Raw genomic sequence first — 23,029 nt, forward strand, 5'->3', positions numbered from 1 at the left:
TGGAGAGGGGTTTCCTGGAGTTGGCAGGTCCAAGTTGGTGAGTGGTAGAAGACAGATAAAGAACAGATAGGAAACCTCAGGATGTACGGGTCAGTGTGCACCTAATAGAAAACCCAGTGGATAAAAAGAAAGAAATCAAGTCTCAGGATAGCATGGAGAAGCAGCGGAACAAAGAAACAGTGAGAAACATTCCTGCCTATTCCTTCCACAGCAACACACCAAAACAACTGTATGCCTTTTTATACGTAGTCTTCTCTTCCCACAATGTATTTGTAACTTCGTTAAAGCAAAGTTTTACACTTCTGAAACAACCATCAGAGAATCCCAAAAAATCTTCATATGTTAAAGCAGGCATTGCAATGAGACAAAACAATTGGGCAGATATGCCAATTTCACTAGTACAGGTAAACAATATTAATGGAAAATAACTGCAAGTCTTGAGTACCTCATGTGTGGGGGGAAAAAGTCCTTAAGTTCCAAAGCATTTCAAACCACAGAGAGGGTAAGTTTTTTTTCTTTGCATCTCTACTGACTCTAAAAAGAAACCTTTATTATTTTCCATGTTACAAAAGAAACATAAGTTCAGTATTTTACAAATTTCTAACACTACACAAATATAGGAAGCCAACATTCTATATAACTTTTCTCTTTAGAGGTAACTAGTGCTTATCAGCTGGGTAACAATCACTTTTTGATTACTTGAAACCTAGTAATAGGAGAGCTGCTCTGACCAAGTTTATTCTAAGTATTTCAATATATCCTTTGAGCTATTACTTTTCCTACTCCACTGTTAAGGAAACAAAAAAAAGAAAAAGAAAATTCAAAATACACACTGATCCTTCAAAACAGGTCACCCACAAACAAACCCCTGGGGAAAAAAAACAAAGGTGACCCGGCAAAACTGTTACACTAAGTGGCAGAAACAAGTATTTCTTGATACTGAAAAATGGAGTAAAAGTAGAAAAAATACTAACCGTTCTTTTTTATTTTTCTCAAGAATCAAAAATGGAAACAGCATCTTCTTCAAAGGAGACTGATGCAGTCTACTTAATTATCTATGTTTTCTAGCTTTCAAAAAAGAATGTTGTACAACTGAAGTACACTGCGTGCTAGAAAGTGAGGAAATGCTCACATTGACAATGATGGGGGTGTGTCAAACAGACACAGGAGCCAACAAAAAGCTTGCAATTGCCAAAGCTGGAAGAGAGTGAACAAAATAAATAGTAGATTATAACCCAAAGTATAAAATAAAATATCCAGGAGTCCATACTACTATAAATAAGCACTAAATAAATAAGTAAACGGGGGAGAATATACAAAATTCCCATGTAGAAGAATTTAAAATAATTTATGTAAATTATCTGCCTCCAAGGAGGAAGAACATAATTCCCTCCACTTTACATGTGGCTACACGCTGACTTCCTTCCGAAGATTACAGCATGAAAAGAAGGGGGAAAAGAAAAACTTCACCTTGGAGAAATTTGAAAAACACTTCCTCAGCCAGGTGATCAAAGGTAACAACAGTAGGGATAAGTCATGTTGATACTATGTACTTTTAATATGATGTTACAGGACTGGTAATTTACCTTTATGGTCTTCCTTCCCAAAACCCATAACCCCAGGCTAATCATGAGAAAAACATCACATAAACCCCATACAAAACATTCTACACCTGCCCAGGACTCCTCAAAACTGTCAAGGTCATCAAAATAAAGTCTGAGAAACTGTCGCAGGGAAGAGGAGTCTAATAAGATGTGATGATTACTGTATTGTAAATGATGGAAAATAATTGCATATGTTAAAAAATAGTGTTATATTCTAAAAATAAATAAATAAATAAATAAATAATAAAATAAATCAAAAGAAAATAATAACACCTAAAAAAAAAAGATGTGATGATTAAATGTAAGGTGCTATTTCTGGATGAGATCCTATAACAGATGTGATACCTTAATGTCATTTTTTTCTCTCTGATGACATGTCAGAGTGATAACCAGGTAATGGACATTGAAATGGAATTAATAAAACAAAATACTGGAAGTAATTAAGATTTTGATATACTTAGAATGTTTTCATAACCATGGAACTTGTGGCTTTGCAATTTTCACTTTCAAGTTCTTATTTTGGTAAAAGACTGATATTGATAAAACACTTTATGTATATTTTGCAGGGTTATTTTGGTCCATTTGAAGAGGAAGTGCTGTTTCCATTTATCTTCTAAGCTTAAACCCAGTAAGATTGCCTGTTATCTCTTTCTTAAACCAATGAGAAAATTTTCAAGAGGTTTTCCTGCCATTCATATCATAATGTGTGCAGATATGTTTGTGGAGAGGGAGATCTATAATAATTGGAAAGCTTCAATTTAGATTAATTTTATAACTTTATACACAGAAGTATTTTCTAGGCATTTATGATTTACATAAGACTGAGTGAGAAAGCAGTCTGCTGATTAAATTAAATGATGCTGAGTTTGCCAGCTTCTTTTTCACATAAAAGAAACGGTATTTGCTATAATTAAAAAAAACCAAAGGCAGTTGTGATACTTCATCCTGCCTGAGTCTCTAAATCTTAAGAGGGCTTGCTACATAGGCAGCATTTTAGAGATATGTGCTTCCTAACCAGATTAAAAAAAAAGAAATAAAATTATACATATTTAAAACAAGGTCTAGTACTGCTGTGGATTACTGTGGATCCAAAGTGAAAAATCAGCTTGCCCATTTTTCAAAGAGGTCAAGAAGCATGAGTTTTGCTACCAGGCCTTCTCACCACCTTGAGACAGCATTAATGATGATGAGTTACTGAGGCCTGCTCTCTTAGGCTCATCTACTATTCTTCTGACCCCTTTCCTGCTGATACTTACACAATCCATTCGCCTGGTCCTAACAAGGGTGTTGTCAAGAGCACTCACAGTGCCCATGTGGCCCTGTACTAAAAGGGTACGCAAGTGAAATCTCTTTGGTTTAAATATTAGGGATAATGGTACTTTCCCTAAACAATTTGTTTCCATTTGGTCTTATGAATCACGTGAATCCCCCAAATCAATGAATCTTAACAGTGGAAATAACTTCCTTAGAAGGTTTACCAGAACTATGTGTCTTCAAACTTCTCTACTTTCTGATTGTCTCTGAACTCTCCTGAAACCCATCCCAGCCCGTCTGAGAATCTCTTAAGTAAAGACAGTGTTTATAAACAGCAGTGTGGAGTGCTTATGAATGATGTACAGGCAGATAAAAGGACAAACCCCTGCTCTTCTGCAATCATGTTTTTGTCTTCAAGTCTGTTGACAGAATTTACAGCCAACTTTCTAGAGCACTGCATGGCATAAATTTTGTGGACCAAACTCAAGCCTCTATTTTTCCCAAGTTTATTTTCCCTTTGTGCTCTTATTTTAACTTATTTTAAGTTCATTTTATTTTAAGTTTAATTTCTGCATTACATACATTATTTTTTGAATTTTTAATGCTTTATTTATTTTTGAAAGAGAGAGTGTGAGAGGGGACTGACGGGGGTGGGAGGGTGGGGACAGAAGATCCAAATTGGACTCTGCTGAGAGCAGCCAGTCCAATGCGGTGCTCACACTCACAAACTGAGAGATCATGATCTGAGCAGAAGTCAGAGGCTCAACTGACTGGGGCACCCAGGCGCCCCTGCATTGTACATATTATTATAATCATCTTTTATCACTTGGAACAAAATGGGACACAAAAAAATCTACAAATAAAGAATATCTACTGTGGAGGGAGAGATGAATACTTGAAGGAACTATATACATTTCCTAATATTAACTAGAAAAAAACCATATCTAAATGAAATATTGTAATAAAATCTAAGATCTGAAATAAATTCAGTTGCTCTTCATTGTATTTGGGAGAAAAATCAACCTTTCAGTAGTTAAAGGTTTGAAACAGAAACTATTTTAAAGGGAAAATGAATTTAAAATAAATATTTTAATATAAAATTAATGACTAATAAAGTATTACCACTGTAATAAAGGTTAGGTAAGAATAATTTATATAACTTCAAAAACATGTTTAATTCACTACTCATTCTGGAATTGCTGTTTACCTTACAGATTTAACATATATATATTTAAATTTTGGTTAAAGTGGGTATTATATTTTCATAGTGAGCTCTGCCTACCACATTCCTGAGAAGTGTGTTTTAAAATACTGTCATAGGAGCGCATGGGTGGGTCATTCAGTCAAGCGGCCTAATATACTGTCGTAGAAGTAAGGTACACACAATAATGATTCACAAAGACAATCTCACCACACCCAAACAGTTATCACACAAACATTATCAGTGGCACATCAAGAGAAGAATCAACTTGCCATTGAGATTTTGTCAGAGAGACAACAGATATGGAAGCCTGGCAACACTGTATTCCTAACAATGCGTTCTAAGACACACAGTCACTTGACTAACTAATGCAATGGGGGAAATTTTGTTTCAAACACTACGCAACATATATCCTTTTGGGGTTATCTGGAAAAAAAGAGGTAGGAGACCAAATTCATTATAGAAATTTTGCCTGGCTTCATTCATCTTTCTACTTATTCCATTGGTTACTTGACCAAAACCCCACTTATATGACAGTTAATTATTCACCCCATTAGCAGTTGGTACACGTAAGAATAATTCTGAGTACTGTAGACTATTCTAGCAGTCACATAACAAAACAGAACTCTTATGTGCAGGCAGGTGGAGTGGGTGGAATTGCACTGGGATAAAAGGAAGCACCTAGTCAGTGTGGCATTACTTGATCGAAGGTAATGTGACCTCCTTGAGTTATGTCATGAAAGAGAAATAGTAAGAGAAAGAACATTGTTTGTGTTTTTCAGTAAATTCTAGATTGACATTCACTAACACCTATTTATTTCTCCAAGTCACTTACATCACCTTTGACTAGCCAGATATAATTATTTTAAAGATAAGGAGTCAAGATTAGACCTACTTTTTTGACCGGATGCAGTAAGTTTATAGATTAGAGAACTCCTATCAGCCCTTCCAAAATCCCCATGAAATAAAACTTAAATGCTGCTACTAGTTTAGCTCTCTTAAGATTCACAGTCGAAGTTCATTGTTTCCACTGAATTTTTTTTTTAATCTTGGGCTTACAAATACATACTAACAATGACTTATTTGGGTGATTATTTCAGATGCCCTAGAGAGAAACAAGCAATTCCATTGATTTGATATTCCATATAATTAATTAACTTTAGTCTTAGGCTTTTCCCAGTTAGCACATTCTCTTTGGGATACTTAACATTTTTTTAGGTCATAATCTAGGTACCTGAAAATCATAACGCTAATATAACAACTTGATAATGTAACTGTTGGTTATGGAAATATGACAAACTTCTATTTTGAAAGTGGAAGAAGTATATTATTCTTAGGACCAAGTTTCAGTACCTTAAAAATGAGTTTCATATATTCAGTTAAAAAAAAGAATCCCAATCTAAAAATTATTAAGGTTCTAATAATTTTGAGTGTTTAACTTTTATAAAATGCTTGTTTTTGTAACACAGTATGAAAACACTTCTGAGAAACTGTTTTTATATTACAGTGGTTCTCAAAATGTGGTCCCCAAACCAGCAGCATCAGCACTACCTTCTCAGCCCCACCCCCAGACCTTCTGAATCAGGAACTCTGGGGGGGTAGGGCCAGCATCCTGTTTTAACAAGCCCTCAAGGTGATTCTGAGGCACACTAAAGTCTAAGAGTCAATATTCTAAAATACAGCAGAATCATTAGAGGTTACGTTTGTAATACTACATATTTAAAGTTTCTTTTCTTTAAAAATGTTAATTTTTTCTAAAGAAATACAGTAAGTACTTGTAGAAATATATAATTTGGATAAAGTGAACAGTGAAGTCCTTTGCCAGATTAGAGTTTAACCTAGTAATAACTGGATTCATAATTGTTCGTATAACTCCTAGGCTTAAAAACACTGAAAGAACCAGTTTTTAAAGTCCACTGGAATTTAACACAGTAAGAAACTATTGTTAATCAGTAGACTAAAATTAAGAACATGTTTGGAAATAATCTCCAATCACTTATTTCCAATCATTGGTAATCAATAAAACTTATGAAAGTAAACTGGGGAAAATGACGTTTCCAATTCAAGATTTTAATACAGAAAAAGTTACTCAAACACCTTCTCAGAGGAACTATGGGGTCAGTATATTTTCTGAAGCAACAATAGCCCCATGACATCCTAGTTTTGAGACCCAAGGAACCATACCTTCTACCCCTAAAGCCAGCCCTTAAGATCTAGTCTTTAAGTAGGAGGAAAAATTATATGGAGAAAAGTATTTAAAAGTTAAGGAGGTATTAATAAAAATACTTCACCACTTAATCTAACATTTGCCACTGCAAACACAGTAAGGTACTTAAGAGTTTCTGAGCTACTTTAACATTATGAAAACATAATTTCAATCACGGTTGGTGTTAAACTCTACAATATTTCTATAGTTTGAGCAAAAAAATATGCCCAACATTACACACACACACACCACACATACAAAACACTGAGCATAGTTTATCATATCCTAAGTTCTTTATGGCATTGAAACATTTACAAGAGGCTATGTAAATCAACCAAAAGAAATAAAATAACTTGGGTGGCAGAAAAAAAAGAGCAAACTCACTGCCAAGTAAATGCTACTGCCAAATGACCTTTACTGGCTAATATCCATGCTTCCATTTTTCTCTCACTATAGTAAAACCAACTAAGGGGTGGCAATCAAAACAAATTCTGCAGTGTTTCCACCAAACTACTTTCTATTCAATGCCCCAAGCATGCTGTAAGAATGAAAGCATTCAGTGCTGATGTCTGGCCCATAATTCTTTTAAATTACATTATATATTTTCATTCTGTAGAAGCTATTTTAACCAATTGTCAGTTATCGACAAAAATTGGTACCAGAGTTCTGAACAGCTAGGAAGATTAACTAAAATGATGTACTTTTCCCTCTATACACCCTCTACTAAAGGAGCTTATGAACAAATGAAAATCCAAAATGCAAGCTGCAAAAGTAGCAAGGAACAAAGACCCTAGGACTGGATTACGGGTAGGAGTGTGTGCATGTGCATGTGTGTGTGTATGTTTGGCAGGGGAGACAGAAAGAAAACTCAAGATAAGAACCCTTCCAATTTATATCCTTTTGTTTTCTAGGTAAAAGGTTAGTATGGTGTCCCTGTCCCCTCAAGATGATCTCACACTGCCAATTATTAATCATGAATTGGTGGCTCAAAAGAAAAACTCATCTTAAAAATGAAAGTTGTGAAAGTATGTGTAAAGTGTGAGTCATGGAGACTTTACAATTTCTATCTGTTCATTCTAGACAAAATGATCAACAAAAGCATCAGTTCTTTCCATATACAACCATGGTGAAGGAAACTGATACTGGAAAAAAAGAACCTAGGCGAAGATACTTAGCATGGTCATACTGAAACTCATTTCTAGCTCCTGGGCTAGATAGGACCATTTTAATAAGCAAGACATCACCGACCTCAGTGGGGTAGTCATTAGAGCTGTTCAAAAACATTAATTCTCTTTCTCCTTCTGGGCACATGTGGTAGGATTGCACTCCCCCCCTCCCCCCGTCTTACTGAACTCAGGTGTAGCTGCATAGCTTGCATTAGCTGCTAATAAATGACAAGCAGAAGTGATAGGTATCGAATCCGAGTAGAAGCTTTACGAGTCAGCGTGTATTCTACCACGTTCCCTTTTCCCTCTGTCATAGTGACTGGCAATATTTCAGAAAATCATGCTGAATCCTGGAACAAGGATGATGACGGGGCAGCTGACCCACTCTGGACACGCAGCAGGAATGAGAACTCATTTGTTTTAAGCCACGGGAAGTTTGGGTTTATTTTTTATTTTTTTAAGTTTATTTTGAGAGAGAGAGAATGCATGAGTAGGGGCAGGACAGAGAGAGAGGGAGAGACAGAATCCCACAAACCGTGAGATCATGACCTGAGCTGAAGTCACAAGTTGGATGCTTAACCGACTGAGCCACCCAGGCGCCCAGAAATTGTGGATTTCTTACTGCAGCATTACCTAACCTATTGCAACTAATACTAATACAGCCTCTTATTTTCTCTATACCATTAATATATTTCTTATTTAATTATTTTACAGAAAAGATAACCACTTATTTGGATACTCGAGTTTAGATTCTAACATCAGTTCAAAAACAATGAAAGTTCCAGACTGAGAAAACTAAGAGTAGGCTGTCAGTTATGTTTAAATTATGAGACTAAATACATTATAAAAGACTACTATGCTTTTGTACCTACAAAGTTAAGACCATGGACAACTAAATGTACTCACAAGGTGGTGATTTTTTTTTTCTGTTTAAATTTATTGGACTACGTCCCAGTCACTTTTCAAGGATTAGCTCATTTAATCTTTTTTTTTTTTTTCTTAATGTTTAGTTTTGAGAGAGAAAGAGAAAGACAGAGACAGAGCACGAGCTGGGGAGGAGCAGAGAAAGAAAGAGAGACACAGAATCCAAAGCAGGCTCCAGGCTCTGAGCCCAATATAGGACTCAAAGCCATAAACCAGCAAATCATGACCGGAGCCAAAGATGGCCACTTAACTGATGATGGCCACACAGGTGCCCCTCATATAATATTTACATAAGGCATGAAGAGCTTAACTAACTTAGCCTAGATCACAAAGCTAGCAAATGAATGAAGCTGCAGAGTGAAACTCAGGAAGTCTTTCAGCGTTAACCTCCAAACTTCTAACTTTATAAAATTCACTGTATATCCATTTATGCATTCTTTCATTCATTTACTAAGTATCTACTTACTATGTGCAAGGCCCTCTTCTCAGTGCTGACAATGTAACTGTAAACAAGATGCAGAAAGACTTCAATCTTGGGGGCATTTTCATTCTGATGGAGGTTAATAAAGTAAACAGAGACATGTATAGGATATTGTAGATACTAAGTGTTATGAAGAAATTAAATAAGTTAACCTATTGCTATATAAGTAACTACCCTGAAATTTGGGTTAAAATAATGACTTATTTTCTCACAGTGTTATAGGCTGGCAACTTGGTTTGGGCTCAGTTAGACAGTTATTCTGTTCTACATGGCACTGGTTAGGCCAATTCATGTGTTCACAATCGGTTGGCAGGTTGCCCAGAGGCTGTCTGGACCCAGGTGGCCTTACTCACATGTCTGGAGCCTTAGTTAGGATAACTGTGCCCATACTCTTTCTTGCTCTCTTTTCCCCTCTCCCTCTCTCTCTATGTAGCATCTCATCCTCAAGGAGATTGATGTGGGCTTGTTCACAAGGTGGTAGTTCCTCAAGAGTGACAGCATAGCCACATGGCCTCTTTTTTTTTTTAATGTTTTTTATTTATTTTTGAGAGACAGAGAGGGGCAGTGTGAGCAGAGGTGGGTCAGAGAGAGAAGGAGACACAGAATCTGAAGCAGGCTCCAGGCTCTGAGCTAGCTGTCAGCACAGAGCCCGATGAGGGGTGTGAACCCATGAACCATGAGATCATGACCTGAGGCGAAGCTGGACGCTCAACTGATTGAGCCACCCAGGTGCCCCCAGACACATGACCTCTTGAGCCCTTGCCTGTTAAGTCCACAATGTCACTTGTGCCACATTCTACTGGGCAAAGCAAGTCATAAAGCAAGCCCAGATTCAAGATGTGGGGAAACAGACTCCATCTCCTGAAGAGAGAAACTGCAAAAATCTGTGGCCATTTTTAATCCACAACCAAAGTAAATAAGGTTGATAACTGAAAATGCAGGTAGAAGGTAGGAAAGCAGACTGCGGTTACTTCAGAAGAATGAGGGAAGACCTCTGAGGTGCTGATAAGGACCCTGCCATTTTAGGAAAAAGAACATTAAAGGCTGAAGGAATAGCAAGTACAAAGATATTGAGGCAGGAACAAGTTCAGTATGTTTGAGGAACAGGAAAAATTCTAGTGTGTCCATTATTCATTGAAAGAAAAAAACAGTACTATAATCCATGATAAGGAACTTGGATTTCATTCTAAGTGTGACTGAAAAACATTAGGGCAAAGGTGAAAAAGCAAAGAGACCACTTAGTTTAGATGAGAGATGATGTGAATGAAGACGGAAAGAAAGAAGATTATGGGATATATTTGGGAGTGACAACCACTAAAACCTGCCAGTTGGGGCACGGCACCTGCGTGGCTCAGTGGGTTAAGTGTCCAACTTTGGCTCAGTTCATGATCTTGTGGTTTATGAGTTCAAGTTCCGTGTTGGGCTCTGTGCTGACAGCTCAGAGCCTGGAGCCTGCTTCAGAATCTGTGTCTCCTTCTCTCTCTCTACCCTCCCCTGCATATCTCTGTCTCTCTTTCTCTTTCAAAACTAAAGATTAAAAAAATTTTTTTAAAAAAACACTTGTCAGTCAACCGGATTTTGGGCTAGTGAAAAGAGCAATTGAAGCTAGAATCTTTGGTTTTTGACTTGAACAACTGGGAATATGGTGGTCCAATTATTCACTCACTTAAGCTTTAAAAATACAATTTAATTTCTACCTCTGGCTATCCAATGCTTTTCCTGAGAAGTACTTGTGGATTTATTTTACTTTTTAAGGTTTTATTAATTTTGAAGGATAGAGAGAGACAGAGCGTGAGCAGGGGAGAAGCAGAGAGAGAGAGGGAGACACAGAATTCAAAGCAGACTCCAGGCTCTGAGATGTCAGCACAAAGCCCAATACCAGGCCTGAACCCATGAACTGTGAGATCATGATCTGAGCTGAAGTCAGAAACTTAACTGACTGAACCACCCAGGTGCCCCTTTTCTCAGAAGTATTTGTAAGAGTCAAAACAGCATGTTGTTGTTAGATGGCTGTTCATAAAAAAAGATTCATGAACCTAAAACTACTCTAAAAAAAGAAGTTTGTTAAATTAAATAAAAATAAATGCAATTCAAGAAAATCCAAACTACCATATCTTGCAGAAGGCAATGCGAAAGAGGTATCAATTCAAGTGTTACATAAAGGTTGTGTCAAGGGTTCAGTGGTACAAGAGCTCATATCTGACACTTTAGTCAAAATTTAAAATTTAATCAAATTTAGGTTCTCCCAAATTACAACATATTCTGGAGAACTGAATGTTATGAAAACCGTTTTGCAATACGTACTAAAAAAATTTTTATCCCATGTATTTTGGGTAAATGTTATTCTCTATCCTGACGTTTTAAGTAATTTTTTTAAAAAAAGAATCATATACAAATATAAGAATCACTGTTAAATAGACAACAAAATGTACAATATACTACAAATGTCTTACTTAGATAACATAACCATTAACCGAATTATGTTCCTAGCATTTATTGGCCTATAGACAAATCCTCACATCTTAAACAATATCTGGCATGAAATAGGTCCTCAATAAATAGTAACTGAATCTACTGAATTCCCAGGTAAGATGTTCTTTCTAACTGTCCTCAAAATGGAGACTATCTAATTAATCACTGGTCACTCAGAACCCTTCCCACTTTTAAAAATAAAAATACAAATTGGAACTTCTCTTCTTCTGAAAATTTGAAACTAAATATTAATTAAGTTTAATTTAATATATTAATTAAATATATTTTTAAGCAGGGTACATTTTACACTTGAAAAATACCTACAAGGTTAGTAACAAGTCTTATTTTCTCCAGATTTACTTAGGATTAAATAAACAAATTAGAAATGGTCAAAGGTAGTCCTATCTGAATCTCACTATCTTCTAAATTATGTTGGCTCACCATCTACCCATGATTATTTCTCTAAATATGCAGACACCATAAATGCAGGAACTAAAGCTATTGAACTCTTAGAAGAAAACATCAGCATAAATATTCATGATCTAGGATTAGGGAATGATTTTTAAATTTATTTATTTATTTTATTATTATTTATTTATTTGGCAATAATTTTTTTTTAGATATGACACCAACAGTGACAGGCAATAAAACAAAAACAATAGATAAACTGGACTCCATTAATTTTCATGATCTAGGATTAGGCAATGATTTTTAAATTTATTTATTTGGCAATAATTTTTTTTAGATATGACACCAACAATGACAGGCAACAAAAGAAAAACAATAAACTGGACTTCATTAAAATTAAAAATTTTTCTAAGAATGAAATCTTGCCATTTGCAACTATGTGGATGGAACTAGAGGGTATTACGCTAAGGGAAATTAATCAGGGAAAGGCAAGTATCATATAACTTCACTCATATGAGGAATTTAAGATACAAAACAGATGAACATAAGGGAAGGAAAGCAAAAATAATATAAAAACAGGGAGGGGGACAAAACATAAGAGACTCTTCAATATAGAGAACAAACAGAGGGTTGCTGGAGGGGTTGGGGGGTGGGCTAAATGGGTAAGGGACTTAAGGAATCTACTCCCGAATTCACTGTTGTACCATGTGCTAACTTGGATGTAAATCATAAAAAATAAATAAATTATAGAAAAAATTTAAATACTTTGTGCTTCAAAGGTTACCATCAAGAAACTGAAAGGACAATGCAATTGGGAGAATATACAGGCAAATCATATGTCTGAAAAAGATCTAATATTCAGAATATATAAAAAATACAACTCAATATTAAAAAGACAAGTAACTATTTAAAAATAGAGGATTTTTTATATGTTTATTTATTTACTGTTGAGAGAGAGAAAGAATGAGACAGAGAAAACACAAGCAGGGGAAGGGGAAAAGGAGAGGGAGACAAAGAATCCCAAGCAGGCTCTCTGCTGCCAAAATCAAGAGTCACATGCTCTACCAACAAACTCACCCAGGTGCCACCAAAATAGAGGATTTTAATAGATATTTCTCCAAAGAAGATATGCAAATGGCCAATAAACATAAAATAGTGCTTAACATCCTATGTCATTAGGAAATACAAATCAAAACCCACAAAAAATTCCACTTCATAATGAAACAAACTAATAACAGATACTGGTGATGATGCAGAAAAACTAGAACTAATATATACTTTTATGGAAATATAAAATGGTGCAGCTTGCTTTGGAACTTTGGCAGTTCCTCAAAAGCTTAAACAGAGAATTACCCTATGACCTGGCAATTCTAATCCCAGCTATATCTCTAAGAGAACAGAAGACATGTCCACACAATGCAGCAAAAGTGGTTCTAAGGAGGAAGCTTATAGCAATACAGACTTACCTCAAGAAGCAAAAAAAAAAAAAAGCTCAAATAAACAACTTAACCTTATACCTGAAGGAGCTAGAAAAAGAAAAAGCAAAGCCAAACCCAGCAAAAGGAAGGAAATAATAAAGATAAAAGCAGAAATAATTGATAAAGAAAGAAACAAACAAAAAAATAGAACAGATCAATGAAACCAGGAGCTGGTTCTTTGAGATCAACAAAACTGATAAACCTCTAACCAGACTCACCTTAAAAAGAGAGAGAGAGAGAGAGAGAGAGAGAGGGAGAACCCAAATAAATAAAATCACTATATGAAAGAGGAAAAATAAGAACCGAAACCACAAAAATACAAACAATTGCAACAGAATATTATGGAAACCTATATGCCAACACATTGCACAACTCAGAAATGAATAAATTCCTAGAAACACATAACCTACCAAAAAAAGGCATGAAGAAATTGAAAATTTGAACAGATGAATTATTAACAATGAAATTGAAGCAGTAATAAAAAAAACTGACAAAAGTCCAGAACCAGACAAATTCTACTAAACATTTAAAAAAGAGTTAATACCTATTTTTCTCAAACTATTCAAAAAAACAGGAGAGAAAGGAAAATTTCTAAATTCATTCTATGAGACCAATATTACCCTCATACCAACACTAAATAAAAACATAAAAAAGAGAGAGAGAGAGAGAGAGAGAGAGAGAGAGAGAGAACTACAGGCCAGTATCTCTCATGAATACAGATGCAAAAATCCTCAACAAAGTTATTAGCAAACTAAATCCAACAATACATTAAAAAAATCATATACCACAGTTAAGGAGAGGGAGGGAGGCAAACTATAAGAGACGCTTAAATACTGAGAACAAACTGAGGGTTGATGGGGGAAAGGGGAAAATAGATGATTTCTCCAAAATGACTTGCTTGTCTAGATTTGGCCTCTGAATCGAGATTAAACTTTCTAAAGGGTCATTACCTTAAAGGTCATTTAATCTATACTCATGTCTTGGAGGTGACATTCAGGAAGGTAATTCTTCAATGCCAATAAAGAATTCTCTGTACAACTTAAAAAAAAATAGAAAATACATCTACACAAAAACCTGTACATGAAGTATTGTTCCCAGCAACAATATTCTCAATAGCCAAAATGTAGAAATAATTCAAATGTCCAGGAACTATGAATGGATGAACAAAATGTGGCCTATCCACACAAAGGAATATTATTCTGCAATAAAAAGGAACAAAATAGTGATTCATATTATAATACAGATAAACTTTGGAAACATTATGCTCCACAAAAATATGAAACATCCAGAAGAAGCAAATCCATAAAGACAGAAAGAGGAGCAGGAGTTGCAAGGGACTGAGGCAGAAGGGGAAACTGGAAGTCATTACTGATGGGTATGGCGTTACTTTGGGGGAATGAAAATATTCTGGAATTAGATAGTGGTAATGGTTCCAAACTTTGTGAATACACTAAAAACCACTGGATTACACACTTTACATTTGATTTTAGCCAAAAAGCTGAGAATCAGATGGACTGTACACTTCAAAATATTGAATATTATGATTTATGACTTAAAGCTCAATTAAAGAAAAAGAAAACTAATGCAGACACTACAGAATTGAGATGTTTGGTCAAGACCCTAAATTATGCTCAAAGTGAAATCCAGTAAAAGGACTTTATAATCTCCATTTTCATTTAGTATAGTATGAAGACACCAGAAACTATAAAACACAGATTAAAATACTTATTTAGTAATAAGTTTTCTTTTTCAGTAAACAACAACATTATATATTAACCTACACTTTTCCAAACCATATTCTTTTTTTCAGAATCGCAGGTAACATTTACATATAAACCTTCACATCTGAATTAAGGGCTCTTCTGAATCACTTTTGGCCAATAGCAGCTCTGTATATCCTTAGGATGACATATTACATACCATTCTCCTTAGAACCTATGTTCTTCATCTTTACTTCTTCATTACTTTTAGGACCAATAGCAAAGACAGACTGAAGACTACTGGGGTATTACTGTACTCCACATTTGATTACTGCTTTTTCTTTCAATGAATTATGCCATTCTGCCTTTGTCACATGTGTTATAAACAGTTTTTTCTTATTTACCAAGTAGGTTAATAGACTTGAATGTCTACGGGAAAGTTTTCTCAGACTGAAGTTCATAGCCTGAGTGACAGCTTTTCAAAATGCAAAATCAGTTATATCAACCTCTTCTTGGTTAAAAATTCTGTACCTTACTCTGGGGCGCCTGGGTGGCTCAGTCAGTTAAGCGTCTGGCTTCAGCTCAGGTCAATCTCATAGTTTGTGACTTCCAGCCCTTTACATTTGGGCTCCGTGCTGAGAAAGCACTCTCCTCCTCTCCCCCAACTGTGCATCTGTGCTGTCTCTCGCTCTTACTCTCAAAATAATAACTGAATAAACTTAAAAAAAATTCTGTAGCTTACTCTGAAAAATGTGTCTATGGCCACTACCTTTCACTATATTGTTAGAAAACCTTCAGCAAATATTTAAAGTTAAGATTAAGGTTAATATTAAACTGTGTGGAGCTGCTAATACAACTAACTCAAGTGATAAGTGGGTGGACAGACATAAGTCATGTATGTACAGCTAAATCTGCACATACCCAGGCAATGACAGCTACTAAGAAGTCTTAACTCCACATGGTGACTGGCAAGTTTCTGCTGACAGCATATGTAAGATATTACACATTATGAAACTCTGGTTTCAGAAAATTAAAATACAAAAAAGATACCTATGAAAATTGAGGAAATAAATTTACAAGAGCATATTTTTAGCTCCTTGGCCTCTGTCACTCCTAAGCTGTAGGCTCTGAGATCAAGATATATGATCATGATGCTACTCCCTAAATAATGAAGGTAAAAATGGTCTTTTCTTATTTATGAACTTACTTCCAGAGAACTGTAGGATATATAATAATTAGTCATTAATGGAAAATGACCAAAAAGAATTTGTAATGTTTTATGCAGAAAGTTCATGGGAAGAACATAAATGATCTGTGTATTCCACAGAAAAAAATCCAAAAACTTGTTCCCATAAAGTTGAAAAAGCTTAAGACACATATGTAGGATTCCTAATATTTCCTTTATGTATGGTTATAGGCAACTGTATTAAGAGAGAGAAATAAAGAGGACAAATAAGAGTCAAGAATATTGCCTTTCTGGACTATTTAATTTTGTTAACAATTAAAAAAATTTTTATGTTTATTTATTTTTGAGAGAGACACACACAGAACGAGCAGGAGAGGGTCAGAGAGAGAGGGAGACACAAAATCCAAAACAGGCTCCAGGCTCTGAGCTGTCAGCACATAGCCCGACACAGGGCTCGAACCCACCAAGTATGATATCATGACCTGAGCCAAAGTCGGACACTTAACGGACTGAGCCACCCAGGCGCCCCTTAACAATTTTTTTTAAATGTTTGATCTAAAAAATGAGGAGTGGGTGGGAGGGGGAAACCTGTCTAGCTCTTTTCACTTAACAGATTCATGGTACAAATGTAACTAAATTAGTTGCAGCAATCATATAATAAGCAACCTGGAAGAAATGTGTTCTATTTGGGTGCTTTTATACCCTGCTGGTAGGAGTATAAATTGCTACAATCATTTTGGAAAGCAATTTGGCAGTATGTTGTGAGACATTAAAAATCCATTCTCTTTGACTTCTATTCTGGGAATCTATTTTAAAGAAATCATCTGAAACCTACACAGAGATCTTCCAAGCATTATTCACCATAGTGAAAAACCATCTGATATGCCCACCAACACAGAAATGATTAAAGAGCTGTGGTACATGCATAAGATACAAAGTATTATTGTATAGTTATTTTAGAATATTTACCAAGAATGCCTCCTCACTTTTTTCTTTTCCTGTTGGTGGCATGCTTTTTATTTTATTTATTTTTTATTTTTTTTTAATAATTTTTTTAAAATGTTTTATTTATTTTTGAGAGAGAGAGAGAGAGAACGAACAGGGGAAGTGCAGAGAGAGAGGGAAACACAGAATCCAAGAGGCAGTCTCCAGGCTGTGAGCTGTCAGCACAGAGCCTGACATGGGACTCGAACCCAAGTACCATGAGATCATGACCTGAGCTGAAGTCAGACGCTTAACCCACTGAGTCACCCAGGCGCCCCTGCTTTTTATTTTAAAGTAACACATACTCATTGTGAAGGAAAATTCAAAGAATACAAATGAAAACCTGAAATCTTCCCACTCTCTTATACTCTATCTCTACCCCCAAAAGTTTATTATTGTTATGTTTTTATGTATAATTCTAGAAAATTTCTGGGTATACACACACTTATCTAACAAACATTTATATGGATAATCCTTTATTTTGTTTTTAACACAGGTGGGGCCATATAAGCTTGTTATTCTTCAAATTGCTTTTTTTTTTTTTAATGTTTATTTTTGAGAGAGAGAGAGAGACAGAGTGCGAGCAGGTGAGGGGCAGAGAGAGGGAGACACAAAATCTGAACCAGGCTCCAGGCTTTGAGCTGTCAGCACAAAGCCTGACACAGGGCTTGGACTCACAGACTGCAAGATCATGACCTGAGCCAAAGTCAGGCACTTAATGGACTGAGCCACCCAGGCACCCCTTCAAACTGCTTCTTATACTTATTTGGCTATTACTCTATATCAGCACATATAAATCTACCTCATTCATTTAAAATAGATGTTTCAAGACTCTTTTAACTATAGAGAACAAACTGATGGCTCCCAGAGGGGAGGTGGGTGAGGGGATGGGTGAAATAATTGATGGGGATTAGGAAGGAGTACACTTACCATGATGACCACTGAGTAACGTACAGAATTGATGCTATAGTGATATTGTACACCTGAAACTAACTTAAGACTGTATATTAACTATACTGGAATTAAAATTTAAAAGTAAATAAAATGGATGTTTCAATGTATATCAAGTCCTAGACTGGTATTTAGGTTGATTAGACTTTTCTGCTTATAAACAATGCTATAACCAACAGACTTGGGAAAACAACTTTATGTGTTTGTGTGAATGTGTTCACATAAGTAGAATTTCAACATTTTAGGTATTCGAATCATCCACCAAAAATACAGTGCTTATTATACCCTTCTCCCTATTATTATACCCTTCACCTTACCTCTCCAAACCATTCAACATACTGGGTACTACCAACTTTTAAATCTGTCTGTCTGGAAGATGAGTATCTTCCAGATACTTATATTACATATATATAGTCATGAATAAAGTTAAACCACTTTTCTTCTGCATGGTTCATCTTTTTCTTACAGGCCTATAAGAGACCTTGGTACAGTTAGAAAATTAGCCCTTTGTCACATGTGTTGTAAGCAATTTGTTCTGTTCATTATTTTTTAACAATATTTATAGTATTTTTTGTCTAGTAAATCTCTTTGTTCTTCCCATCAGGGCTTCTAGATTTTAAGTATGCTTTTCAAAAAATTTTTGTAATTTATTTTGGGAGAGACAGAGAGAGAGAGAGAGACAGGGCTTCTAGATTTTATGTATGCTTTTCAAAAAATTTTTGTAATTTATTTTGGGAGAGACAGAGACAAGTTGGGGAGGGGCAGAGAGAGAGGGAGAGAGAGAATCACAAGCAGACTCTGTCCTCAGCATGGAGCCTGACATGGGGCTTGATCCCACAAACCTGGAGATCATGACTTGAGCCAAAATCAAAAGTCAGATGCTTAACCAACTGAGCCATCCAGCCACCCCTGAGATATTTAAAAATTGGAAGTTCTACTCCTTTCATAATTTCATTATTATTGATAGCTTTCAACAACTTTGAATTACAATGTAGATATAGTTATTACAGAGTTGAAGCTCAACTAGGTAAGAAAATGGAAAAACACTGCAAGGAAATAAAAGACTGACAGTGATTATTATTATATGATAGAGTTATATATAATTTACTGCAATTTCCAAATTTTCTACATGCATTACTTTTGCAATCAGAAGAAAATAAAATTTCTTAAAAGCATCACATTTAGGGGCACCTGGGTGGCTCAGGTGGTTAAGTGTCTAACTTAGGCTCAGGTCGTGAGCCTAAGTTCCAGCTTCCTGAGTTCCAACTTCTTGAGTTCCAGCCCCACACAGAACCTGCTTTGGATCCTCTGTCTCCCTCTCTCTCTGCCCCTCCCCCACTTGCTCTCACTCTCTCTTAAAAATAAATTAAACATAAGAAATATTTTAGGGATACCTGGGTGGCTCAGTCAGTTAAGCATCCTACTTTGGCTCAGGTCATGATCTCATGGTTTGTGGGTTCAAGCCTCGTGTCAGACTGGGGGCTGACATGACAGCTCAGAGCCTGGAATCTGCTTAGGATTCTGTGTCTCCTTCTCTCTGCCCCTCCCCTGCTTGTGCTTTGTCTCTAAAAAATAAATAAATGTTAAAAATTTTTTTAATTTAAAAAATCATCACATTTAAAATTTTCCTTAAGTTTTTGGTGGTACTGGCTTCAATTCTCAATTATTATTTGAGTACCTGACCTAGATTGGGTCTAATACTAAGGCAGAGTTTTATATTTTAATTCTATTGACATAGATGATATGATAGGAAAAAACTGCCAAATAAAGGTCTATTGAAAACAAGAATTGGGGTTCCAATGAGGAAATCAATCTGAATAGTAATCAGAGTAATAGTTATACCTGTTAGATACTTACAATGCTCCAAATGCTTACATATATTAACTCATTTATTCTTGATAACATCTTTGTGAGAAAGGTACTATTTTATCCCCATGTTACAGACTGGGAAACTAAGGCACAGAGAGGTTAAGTAATTTGCTCAAACCATGAAAGCTACTAAAAGTGGGGGAATCAGGACTGGAATTTGAAAAGTCCATCTCTGGGGGATAGAGGAGAGGGGAAAGTGGGGGAATGGGCACTGGGGGGCACTTGTTGGGATGAGCACTGGGTGTTGTATCTAAGCCAATTTGACAATAAATTATATTTTAAAAAACACAAAAGTCTGGCCCCAGAATCCTTAGCTTCTAAACTAAAATGCTATTTTAAAAGATTAACAGAAAAACTAGGAAGCTAGTTCTGACAACCTACGAAATATTAAAAAATAAAACTAAGCCACAAAGGGTCTGACAATAGATTTATTTCTTTAAAAAAAGGAAAAAAAGAAAGGTCTATGAGAAATATGACATGCCTTTATTTTTTGAAAATCTCTAGCCTCGGAGATTGGAGGAAAAACTGGAGAAGGAAATTTTTTCCTTTTTCCTTATTCAGGTATCATCTCTAAACTGAGCCTCTGAGCTGCAGTTTCCCAAATATGATACCAGTGTACTGCCACACGATAATGGTGCTCTGATGAGCTGAGTAGTAACAGTTACCTGTCACATAAAGTGTTGTATTAAATTATTTTAAGAGTGAAAGCTAAAAGTAGTAGTAGATGCCTATGACTTCACAGGTTAATCTTTGTTCTTTGCCTCTTGGTTTGTCAAACCTGCTAAGATCTTCGCAAATGTAAAAAAAATTTCTCATATGATACTAGGGGATGTATCCACCATAGCATTTTCTATGTGTTACTTTCCCCAAAAATGTTCACCCATTTTGGGGTACATATTTCTGGCAGGCCAATTTTTATTGAGCTGCAGAACTTCTGATTTTAGCTCCACCATGTACTACTGATAATAATGTTATGCTTCATTTTCTGGCTTTGCCCTTCAATAGTGTGGCCTCAAATAACCCATCAAGTACCTAAAGGACAAAAATATTGTCAACTTGCTTTTGTGTTTTTTAAAACTAAAGGATTAAAAAGTACACACTTGACAACAAAAATGTAGGCATAAATATAAAGGATAGAAATATAAAGAAATTTCTGTAAATCAACCTTGTCCTTTGTACTTGTAAGCTTTTCTGAATATAAATGGCCAAACTGGACTAGTAGCATCTCTGAGAAAAAGCTTTTAAGTTGGCCGCAATTTTTAAGAAATAACACAGATTAACTGCAGATGAATGGCCATAGATTGGCAGCAGTAAGAACCACAAGCCTGAAACCCAGGAGCTGTCTACAATTGAATTCTGATGTTATAACTGCTTTCTAAGGATTTGCTATACAAAATTGGCTTCATTTTTCTAGTATTCTAATCTATAAAAATGAGGATTAAAATAATTTCTATAAGATATAAAATAATTGCTATAAACTATAAAAATTGCTATAAATTATATATAAAATTTTATGTAACTGCTATTAAAAATCATTCCTATTAGAAACTACTAGACACTTATAAACTGAAAGAACAAATGTTTATCTTACAAAAAAAAAGAACTGGGTAGATTCATTTATGAACATACTATGTTTGGAAAAAACAAATATGAATATATTAACATCTCTTAGTTTATGTTGAATAATTTCAAATAGAAGGATGTGACTCACAGGGAATTGATACAGAACCCCAAAGAAAGAGGAGAGATGTAGAAGGAGGCTAGCCAAAGGTTATATAAGTAAAAGGGCTGAGGGAACCTGGGTGGTGTAGTTGGTTAAGTGTCTGACTTTGGTTCTTGTGGTTTGTGGGTTTGAGTCCCGTGTTGGGTTCTGTGCTGACAACTTGGAGCCTGGAGCCTGCTGTGCCTCCCTCTGCCTCCCCTTCTTGCACTCTGTCTCTGTCTCTCTCTCAAAAATAAATAAACATTTAAAAATTAAAAAAAGAAAAAGGGCTGAAATGGCCCTTTATTACATGGACTTTTTAAATCACTCTTGGTCAGGCTATAAGAGCCATTTAATTGCTAGAGATGAAAACAGTGAATCTTAGATAGGTAGTTGGTTACTGTGACACCTTTAGGAGCCTATTTTTTAGAGGAAGGAAAAATAGGGAGTTAACACCCACAAGGAAGATCACAAAAAAGTACAGTAAGTATTTCTAAAGATTTGGAATAACAAAATAAAACTTGTACTTACAACTTGAGATTCACGAGCTTTAGGAAACATTTTGGCAACATTGAGCCCATCAATGACGATATCGAAAGGAGGACAGCACTTTACAAAGTTCTGAAATCTCTCAAGTTCCTAAAAAAGAAAAGACAGATAAAATATTAATAAAACTTAGCAAGGGCTTTATTATAAATAACTGTTATGACTTTTATTATTTTTCTGATAAGTAAGAATATTCATCCCTTAAAAATACAAAGAGGGGCATCTGGGTGGCTCAGTCAGTTAAGCACCCAACTTTGGCTCAGGTCATGATCTCACGGTTTGTGGGTTCAAGCCTACAACGAGCTCTGTGCTGACAGCTCAGAGCCTGGAGCCTGCTTCAGATTCTGTGCCTCTCTCTCTTTCTTTCTCTCTGACCCTCCCCTGCCCCGTCTCTCTCAAAAATTAAAAAAAAAAAACATTAAAAAAATTTTAAATACACTCAAAGATTCTTTCAAAATGAAATCCAAAAGACCAGACTAATAGATGCCAACTGCATGTAATTAACTGATACACCTTACAATCTCACAGCACGTCCTAAAGTACTTTCACATGCTATTTCATTCAATCTGCACCTAGCTATTGCCTGCTAAATTGACTTACATGGTAGTCATGATAGGATGAAATGTCAAAATCTCTGTATCCTGTTCTCTAAGCCAAGGAGAAGAAAACCTCAGATATGTCAGTCTACCAGTGCAACTGTGTTGAAAGAACAAGGCTCTAGACTAGCTCCTCTTTGGTCATCAACAGGGTTTTACTTACTTCTGGCTATTCTGAAGAGTTGGGGTATTCAACAAATATTTGTGGGCCATCTACTGTGTGCCCAGCAGTTACTAGACAGATAAATCTCTAACTTAGTGGAACCTGCATTTTAGTGGAAGGAGACACAAAATAAACCAA

At 35.7% G+C, this 23,029-nt stretch overlaps 1 protein-coding gene across 2 annotated transcripts in view; it reads right to left on the reverse strand.

The window, feature by feature from the left end:
* The window catches only part of PRORP (protein only RNase P catalytic subunit), a 131,072-nt gene that overhangs the window by 57,324 nt on the left and 50,719 nt on the right, over positions 1-23,029 (reverse strand). The window contains exons 5-6 of one of the 2 annotated variants that reach the window (XM_029951644.1): positions 22,118-22,225; positions 8,822-8,905 (exon numbers count right to left, since the gene is read on the reverse strand). In XM_029951644.1, coding sequence (XP_029807504.1) covers positions 8,822-8,905; positions 22,118-22,225 — 192 coding nt within the window. The remainder of the gene's footprint in view (positions 1-8,821; positions 8,906-22,117; positions 22,226-23,029) is intronic. The other variant, XM_029951645.1, reaches the window with a different exon arrangement.

This window comes from Suricata suricatta, chromosome 9, assembly GCF_006229205.1.
Source record: "Suricata suricatta isolate VVHF042 chromosome 9, meerkat_22Aug2017_6uvM2_HiC, whole genome shotgun sequence".
Lineage (NCBI taxonomy): Eukaryota > Metazoa > Chordata > Mammalia > Carnivora > Herpestidae > Suricata > Suricata suricatta.